Below are 8,830 nucleotides of genomic sequence, written 5' to 3'. Positions count from 1 at the left end.
GGAGGAGGAGGAGGAGGAGGAGAGGCTGGCCAAGAGCACGCGGAGGGGAAGGAGGGGAGAGAAGACAGAGCAGGAGCGAGAAGGCAAGAGAGAGGGGCAAGTAGCCAAGTAGGGAGTCAGGCCTGCCTGGCTGTTGCCAGGTAGCTGTGGGGTGGAGCATACCTGGAAATTGTCAGGTAACTGTGAGGTGGAGCTTAGACAGAATGCTAACAATACCTATAAATGAGTGGCCCCGCCTTTAATCCGGGAACTGGAAAGCAGAGACAGGCGGGGGTTTCTATTGAGTTCAAAGTCAGCCTGGTCTATATAGTGACTTCCAGACCACCCAGAGTTACACAGTGAGATCTTGTCTTAAAACAAAACGCATAGGGGAACAATGAAGAACGACAGACACGCAGCACTAGTTTAGTGTGTCAAAGAGACGATGGACACATACGCAAAGTAGGACTTCCTACTTCCGAGACCCCTAAGAACAAAAAGCTAAACCAACAATTCCAGACCTGGGGATGTGTGGCCTCATCGCTGGACTACAAGCCGGTGCATCATGGGACGATTTAAGGGGGAAAACCGAAGCCAGGCGCGGTGGGTTATGGGAGGCGTTTCTAAAGGCCGCGGGAGCGGCAAATCGAAAAAGCTGCGTGAGGCGCAGTGGGCCAGCCAGACTGGGGCCCAAGCCTGTTCCCCGAGCCCGCGGCAGAATACACTTCCGCGCTTCCGCTGGCCCAGCGATGCTGAGTGTGCGTCCTCTACCCTCAGCCCTGCCATGTCCGGTTGCCAACTGCCCATGGGCCTGTGCCCGGACATGTGTCCGGCCGCAGAGCGCGCCCGACGGGAGCGCGAGCGCCGCCTGCACCGATTGGAGGTGGAGCCTGGCGGCCGAAGGAACGCTCCCCGAGCCGACCCGAGGCGCACAGTGAAGGAATACAGCCGGCCTGCAGCGGGCAAACCTCGGCCCCCGCCAAGCCTGCTGCGGCCGCCGCCAGTGCTCCTGGCCACCGTGCGCTACCTGGCCGGGGAAGTGGCTGGCCGCGCCGACGTGTCCTGCGCGGAGGTGGCGAGCTTCGTGGCCGACCGCCTGCGCGCGGTGCGGCTAGATCTGTCGCTGCAGGGCGTGGGCGACGCGGACGCGGCGACGGTGCTGGAGGCTGCGCTGGCCACGCTGTTGGCGGTGGTGGCGCGGGTGCGGCCAGAAGAGACGCGCGGGGTCGCGGACCCGGTGCTGCTTCAGACTCAGGTGCAAGAAGGCTTCGGTTCGTTGCGGCGCTGCTACGCGCGGGGCAAAGCCCCGCACCCCCGCCAGGCTGTCTTTCAGGGCCTCTTTCTGCTCTACAACTTGGGTGAGTCGGATCCTAGAGAACAAAGTGCGGGGACCTGAGGAGCTTGGGGTGGGGGAGAAGCAGTTCTAGAAGCAACGGCGAACTGTAGCTTGGGAGTACGGTAACTTCCATCCCTCAGCCATAGCTTCTCCTTGGAAAAGTCAGTTGGTAAGAGTCCCGACATGGGACCATAGCCTGTCATTCTCAAATTGGGCTGTTTTCTGCATAAGTAGAGGTGGAAGGAGGTAGGATAGTACTGAGAGAGTTGACCTAGAAAGCGCTTTCCAAACTTTCTCCCTGGGCTGGCCCATAAATGTATCTGACAGGAGTTTCTAAAATGTTCCCTTCTGTGGGTGGTTTGTTTAATTATAGGAAAGTCCAGTGGGCGTGGTGACAGGCACCTTTGTGTGGGAACACTTTGGAGGCAGAGGCAGGCAGATTCTTTGGTGATTTTATCTGTGGATAGAGTATATTTGGATCACACACAGAGTGACTCTTAAACTCACAAATTTACGCTGGGAGGGGGCGCATGCCTTTAATCCCAGCACTTGGGAGGCAGAGGCAGCCTGGTCTACAGAGTGAGTTCCAGGACAGCCAAGGCTACACAGAGAAACCCTGTCTCGAAAAACCAAAAAAAAAAAAAAAAAAAAAAAAAAGACCCTTCCAGATAGAGAGAGGAAAGTGTAGGGAAGCCAGCACCCACTGGGCAGCATTGGGAACCCTAATTCAGAAGAAAGCTTAAGTTTGGGTCTTAAGTTTGGATCTAGCACAATAGCCTGTGCTCTAGGACAGCCTCAGGCAAGCCTGTTACATTATGTTGGCCTGTGTCCCTGTATACATGTAGAATACTGCCCAGTTCTGCCTTGTAAGGATTTAGACCAAAGGAGGTCTGGTCTTGTGGCACCTCAAGAAGACCAGAGAAGGATCTGATGACTGAGTCTTTCCTAGAGGAGGAGAGAGGAAGTGGGGTGACCTCTCTGAGAGATCGGGACTTGAGCTGGCAGGAAGGCAGAACTCTGTAAAAGAACTTGCCTGGGACTAGCGGTGTACACAGCTTGGGTCTGGGGGATGGGACGTGAGGTATGCCTGATCCAGAAAGCGTCAAGCAGTCAAGCATCCTGTTTGTTTCTGCTTCTTGCCTTCATAGGTTCTGTGGAAGCCCTGCAGGCGGTTCTACAGCTGCCTGCCGCCCTGCGTGCCTGCCCTCCCCTTCAGACCGCCTTGGCTGTTGACGCTGCCTTCCGTGAAAACAACCATGCCCGACTGTTTCGCCTGCTTCGCACCTTGCCCTACCTACAGAGCTGCGCAGTGCAGGAACACATTGGGTACGCCCGCCGCAAAGCCCTGGCCCGCCTGGCCCGTGCCCTGAGCATTCCTAAAGGACAGGCCTTGCCTTTGGACTTCATAGAACACTTTCTGGCCCTGGACGGACTCCAGGAAGCACGGGACCTGTGCCAGGCCCACGGACTGACCTTGGATAAAGACAGAGTTGTATTCCTGAGGGGTCAGTACTCTGAGGAAGGACTCCCGCCCCCTGGGACCTGCCACATATTAGTGGGAAGCAAGCTGCAGGGACACAGCCTGGAGGAGGTGGTCATGGCAGAGGGAGATAACGCAGTCACAGACCGGGATCTCCAGCTTAAGAGGGTTTCGTCTTCCACAAGGCCTGGATCAGAGCACCAAGGGCTCTTTCTCATGACTCCCAAATAATAAAAGGAATTCATTATGATTTCCAAACAATAACAGGAACTTTTAGACTTCATTTATTTGAGGATTAAGAGGAGACAGAGCAGGAGAAGAGGAAAGCAAGTTGAGCAACGGGCTAGCCTCTACACCACTTTGGACCCCAGTTTCACCCAGTACCATGAGCAGGTTGTCCTTAATGGCAGGGAGTGTTCTTTAAAGCTTGAGAGTGTTTGCTGGTTGTACCTAAGACATACCCCAGAGAAACAGATGTGAGAGGCGTAAGATAAAGAAAAAGCCCAAGGGATGGGGCTGGGGTCAAAGGTCAGCCACAGGTGCCAGGGTGGCTGCTGCACCCTCTAGGGCCATTACTACAATGCTGAGCTGCCTCTGTACTTCAGCCCAAGCTTCAGATCCGGAGTTGATTTCCTGGGCCCTGGCATAAGCATTGGCCAGACCTGGGAATGTGGCAACAGGGGCTGTGTTGGGTGCCCAGAGCACGTGGCTGAGGAGAAATGGCAAGCTGAGGGTTAGTGAGAGGTTACCTGGAACTCAGCATTGTCGATATGCAAGCATAAAACTCCTGTCTGGTCTCTGAAAGCAAGGGCTTGCAGCAGTGCGGGGTGGGCCTCACTCCCCAGCTATCAGTGAAGTGAATTGTGCAGTGACACCGGAAAGCTCTGGTTGGAGGTTGTTGTTCACCCATCCCTCCTCCCCAGAGCTTTGGCTTAGGCTCACCTGTAGTATCGCTCCTCTGGGAAAGCCCTTGGGTTCAGGAATGCCCGTTCCAAGAGCATTAGCTGGTCATTGACCATCCGTACCTGCAGAGGACTGGAGAGCACGTGCGTCACTGTGCAAGCTGGCAGTTTGGCTGCTAGCTTGGTGCACGCCAAGTGCCCCCTCCCAGACACTGCCCACTGCTGGTACTCACTCAGGGCTGCTCTTCTGCAGTGTTAAGATGTGCTGGCCCAAGGCTGCAGCTGCGGTCTTAAACTTCTCCACTGCGGTCACCAAAGGACCTGAGTGGGGAACAACTGGCTTAGTCCTACCTGGGGATACAGGGCTCGCCAAGACTCCATGCTGGGGTCTGCATACTCAGGCTGATGTTCTGCTTCTCTAGCAGGGTACCAAGGTCCTGTTGAGCAGCCTGCAGGAAACTGTGTAGTGTCTCACTATAGTCACTGACGTTGAGGGGCAGGAAGAGGCTGTCACTGAGCCGGAGAAGCACACTCCCGGCAGTCCGGGCCACAGCTTGGTGGCTGCTGAAACCTATGGAGGGGACACAAGGCCAGGGCTGCATCTTCAGCCCATCCTTCTGTCACCCTCAGAATGTCCCTGTCCCTTCCTCACCAGGGTCCAGAAACTTCTCTACATAATCAAATGTGTCAAACGCTGTGTGGTAGGTCGGGTAGATCCTGGCTGAGGTCTTGCTCTAGAGGAATAAAGAAGTGGTAGGCTTGGGGGTGGGAAATCGGGGCACCCACAGTGGGCCACAGTGTGAGCTGTGTGGCTTCAGGATTTCCCCTTCCAGAGAAGGAACTGAGGGTCAGGGACTAACCTGCCTGGTATCACCCAGATAGAAAGGAGAAGCCTGGGCTTTGGAGTCAGATACGGAAATCCCAGCTCCACCACCCAAGGGCAGCACAGCCAGGAGGAAAGGGATTCAGAGCATGCACTCAAAGGTACAGGCTGGGTGTCCTGTAGTCCCACCTATATCCCACAACGGATGAATCTTCCCCTAACATTTCTTGATAGAGCTGACACCTACACAGGCATTTCCACACTCAGTTCCACATAGTCACTGCCATCCTACAGCTGATTGACAGCAGTATTTTCCCTGTCCTGAATAAGGCATAACATGACAGCATTGTAGAGTGCGTAAGGTGGAGCGACTTCAAATCAATACAGCCAATGCATGTGCTTGAGCAGAATCAGATGCTCCAAGGCCTCAGAAAGCTGGCCTGCCCTGCCCAGTGCTAATAGCTAGGGATTTTTTGTTTTGTGTTTTTTTTTTGTGGTTTTGTTTTTGTTTTGTTTTTTTTTCGAGACAAGGTTTCTCTGTATAGCCCTGGCTGTCCTAGAATTCACTCTGTAGACCAGGCTGGCCTCAAACTCAGAAATCCACCTGCCTCTGCCTCCCAAGTGCTGGGATTAAAGGCGTTCGCAACCACCGCCCTGTGGGAGTCTGTCTTGATTACATTTATTGAAGTGAGAGGAACGAAGGGACTCTGGCCAGCTAGATCAAGTCTTGTCCTTCTTCCCGATTCCCTCTAACTTGCTAAAAAACTGTTAGATTACATTTCTAAAGCTAGCCTCGAAGGTCTATCCCCTTATTTGGCTAGTCCCTCCTTCTGAGGCTATCCAGCTATCAAAACATTGAAGTCCAGCAATCAAAAGCCCCCTTTGGCTTACCTAGTTAACATGTCCAGTTAAAATTCAACACCTGATCCTAACATGGGGGTTCCCCTTTTATGTTTATAAACCATTTCCTTTGGGCCACATCTGTCTCCTCTCTACTAGAGACAGTCCTTTGTCCTCCAGAATAAATACTCCTCCCCTTTCTCCCTCATCTTCTATCTCCTGTCTTTGTCTCTTATTCCGTGACCTCTGTCCCTCTGTGCTGGAAACTTGGTCTGGGGATCCTGAGCTGATACTTCTGTCAAGGACCACACTGGGCAGTGCCGTTCCTAGGTCAGGGATGAAGAAACTGAGCGTGAGTAACTGAGCATCTACTCACTTTCTGCTCTTAACTGTGAGTGTAATGTACTCAATTCTCTGGAGCTCCCCGCACTGTGAATTCTCTGCTCTAATGGAGTAGGACCTGGACTTGTGCTAAAATAAACCCCTTCTCAAAGTTGCTTTTGTCAGGGTATTTTCTCACAGCAATCAGAAACAAAACTAAGACACAGTTGACAGCTGCTTAGTGAATGAACCAGATCCCGTCTAGACTAGATCTTCCCCTGAGATCTGATGCAGCAGTGCTGGGGAGGGAGTGGCATGGGAGATTCTACTCACCCGGTCATAGGTGTAGGCAAGGTCCATAGAAGTGATGCCCAGGAAGTGAATGAATGGGGCATAGTCACTGCCTGCACCCAGCGTGCCCAGGCTAATGGAAGGAAAAAAACAGGCTCTGGAGGGTGCCAGGTGGGCATGCTGGGCCTATGGGCCCCCTACCTGTCTGGTTTCTGGGCTCACCTGGGGACCAGTCCATATACTGGACTAGTGCGATTAGTATATCGGATCCAGTTGTCATAGATACTGAGGCCACTGGAGCCTGGTGCACTGATCTGGTACAGAGAGGAACATCTGATGGCTTAGGAAACCCAGCCTCTACAACTAGATGGGTCTCCAGCAGACCCCACTCTCCAGATCAACTGTGGTCTGAGGGCTCCAGTCCTGCCTACCCTACACTGCACAGCCCCCCCCCCACAACCCCTTGCACCTCTTTGGTAGCAGAGAAGATCACGCTTTGTACAGGGGGTGTCCCCTGTGCCCGGAGGGTAGCATTGGCTGTGGAAGGAAGCAGAGGCCTGTTCAGACCCAGCCCCTCCCTTTCCCAGCCCGCGCCCAGCTGGCGGAGCCTCCCATACAGAACACAGAGATGTCCACGTTGATGTAGGCCACCGTGCGCTCCTGCAGCTTGCTGAGAAACTCCTGTGCCAAAGGAGGGGAAGTGACATCAGCCCATTGCCGCTCCATCCACGGACTCCTACTACCCACTCCTTCGTGGGACTCACTCACCTCTGTGAATTCTGTAGAGCCGATGAGCCCAAACTCCTCTGCTCCCCAGCTGGCAAATATGATGGACCTGCGGGGTCGCCAGGTGCCTAGAGAGAAGTAGCCATGGAGAGGGCAGGGTCCTCTGACCCAGGGAGACTTAGGGAGTAGGCTGGGGACATGGAAGGGAGGGAGGAGCTAGAAAAGATGGTCAGACCACACCACCTGGCACCCTTCTGCCAGGCCTCCAGGAGACAGTCCTCTTGCTAGCCTCCCACTTTCAATACACTGTACCCTGAGAATCCTTGGGTCTGTGGATCTCTTCTGACCTGAATGCCCTACCTCGTCTCTGGTCTATGGTAGACTTGCTTTGAGTTGATCCTCTACCCTCAGTCTCTTTAAACATCCCAGGAAACGTTTGTTGATGATACATTGGTAGTTGCCAAATAGTTTTATCTCAAATCAACCCTTATAGTATGCATGGGGTGGGGAGAAGTCTGGAGAGATGTTCAACCATTAAGAGTTCTTGCTGCTCCAAGCACCCACATAAAGGCTTCCGACCTCCAGTTCCAGGGGATGCAGTGCTCTCTTCTAGCCTCCATAGTACACATGGTACCCAGACAGTCAGAAAAGCAAAGCACCCATACACATAAAATAAAAAGAAAGGAAAAACAAAGTGTCTTCCCACTTCACAGTTGAAGTCACGAAGGCACACGAGAAGTCACACGTCTTGCCCAGGTCATAGCCAGTAGGCAGCACAGCCAGGTTCAAATCCAGACAGCATAGGTTCCACAGGCATGTGGTTTACCCAGGGCCCCACCCTGCCTCCTGCAGCATCCAGCAGCCTGGCTTCCATCTCCAGGCTACCTGCCTACATTCCCCAGCCACACCCTTGAGATTCTGATGCTTGCCCCTTCATCAGCTCTGTGCTCCCTCAGCTCTGTGCTCCCTCATTTCTGTACTCCCTCAGCTCTGTGCTCCCTCAGCTCTATGCTTCCTCAGCGCTGTGCTCCCTCAGCTGTGCTCCCTCAGCTCTGTGCTCCCTCAGCTGTGCTCCCTCAGCTCTGTGCTCCCTCAGCTCTGTGCTCCCTCAGCTGTGCTCCCTCAGCTCTGTGCTCCCTCAGCTCTGTGCTCCCTCAGCTGTGCTCCCTCAGCTCTGTGCTCCCTCAGCTCTGTGCTCCCTCAGCTGTGCTCCCTCAGCTCTATGCTCCCTCAGCTGTGCTCCCTCATCTCTGTGCTCCCTCATCTCTGTGCTCCCTCAGCTCTGTGCTCCCTCAGCTCTATGTTCCCTCAGCTCTGTGCTCCCTCAGCTCTGTGCTCCCTCAGCTCTGTGCTCCCTGTTTTGCTGCACCTCTAGCTGCAGCTGGATCATGTGATCTATTGTTTGGTTCTTACTTTGTTGTTTTCTTTCTTTCTTTTTTTTTTTTTAGATTTATTTATTTATTTTAGGTATATGAGTACACTGTAGTTGTCTTCAGACACACCAGAAGAGGGTGTCAGATCCCATTACAGATGGTTGTGAGCCACCATGTGGTTGCTGGGAATTAACTCAGAACCTCTGGAAAAGCAGTTAGTACTCTTAGCCACTGAGCCATCTCTCCAGCCCCACTTTTTTGTTTTCTAAAACAGTGTCGTGCGATATAGTTCAGATTGGCCCAGAACTACCTGTGTAACACAGAATGGTCTTAAACTCACCACTCATCTGCTTCAGCACCCCCCCTGCCCCCAGTGTTGAGATCATAGACATGTGCTACCCATTCGGCAGCTCATCTTTTATATCAGAGCCTGGCTTCAAATTCACTGTGAGCTGGGCAGTGGTGGCACACGCCTTTAATCCCAGCACTTGGGAGGCAGAGGCAGACGGATTTCTGAGTTCGAGGCCAGCCTGGTCTACAGAGTGAGTTCCAGGACAGCCAGGTCTACACAGAGAAACCCTGTCTCGAAACACCCCCAACCAAATAAAAGAAAAAGAAAAAAAGAAATCCATTATTTAGATTCTTCCTATATTTGAGAGATTAAATTATAATAAATGCATAAGGAAAAAAGATTGGCTATGTCCAAGTAACCTCTTCGGTTTTTTGTTTGTTTGTTTTTCTTTCTTTCTTTCTTTCTTT

The 8,830-nt window shown here is 53.0% G+C and overlaps 2 protein-coding genes across 2 annotated transcripts in view; one reads left to right on the top strand and one right to left on the bottom strand.

Annotated features, from left to right (window-relative positions):
* The first annotated feature begins 73 nt into the window (after positions 1-73).
* Positions 74-3,062, top strand: Sac3d1 (SAC3 domain containing 1). The gene is made up of 2 exons (XM_031389407.1): positions 74-1,337; positions 2,464-3,062. Exons 1-2 carry the CDS (start codon positions 545-547, stop codon positions 3,024-3,026), a joined length of 1,356 nt encoding a protein of 451 aa, XP_031245267.1. The 5' UTR covers positions 74-544; the 3' UTR covers positions 3,027-3,062.
* Naaladl1 (N-acetylated alpha-linked acidic dipeptidase like 1) overlaps positions 3,062-8,830 on the bottom strand; it is an 11,781-nt gene continuing 6,012 nt past the window's right edge. Inside the window, exons 9-18 of the mRNA XM_031389406.1 lie at positions 6,741-6,826; positions 6,590-6,653; positions 6,442-6,509; positions 6,195-6,286; positions 6,015-6,105; positions 4,350-4,431; positions 4,095-4,268; positions 3,931-4,018; positions 3,738-3,830; positions 3,062-3,504 (exon numbers count right to left, since the gene is read on the bottom strand). Coding sequence (XP_031245266.1) covers positions 3,318-3,504; positions 3,738-3,830; positions 3,931-4,018; positions 4,095-4,268; positions 4,350-4,431; positions 6,015-6,105; positions 6,195-6,286; positions 6,442-6,509; positions 6,590-6,653; positions 6,741-6,826 — 1,025 coding nt within the window. The 3' untranslated portion in view covers positions 3,062-3,317. The remainder of the gene's footprint in view (positions 3,505-3,737; positions 3,831-3,930; positions 4,019-4,094; positions 4,269-4,349; positions 4,432-6,014; positions 6,106-6,194; positions 6,287-6,441; positions 6,510-6,589; positions 6,654-6,740; positions 6,827-8,830) is intronic.

This window comes from Mastomys coucha, unplaced genomic scaffold (genome assembly GCF_008632895.1).
Source record: "Mastomys coucha isolate ucsf_1 unplaced genomic scaffold, UCSF_Mcou_1 pScaffold21, whole genome shotgun sequence".
In the NCBI taxonomy this organism is placed as follows: domain Eukaryota; kingdom Metazoa; phylum Chordata; class Mammalia; order Rodentia; family Muridae; genus Mastomys; species Mastomys coucha.
Note: the sequence above shows the minus strand (reverse complement) of the source record. Positions and strands in the feature narration are given on the sequence as shown.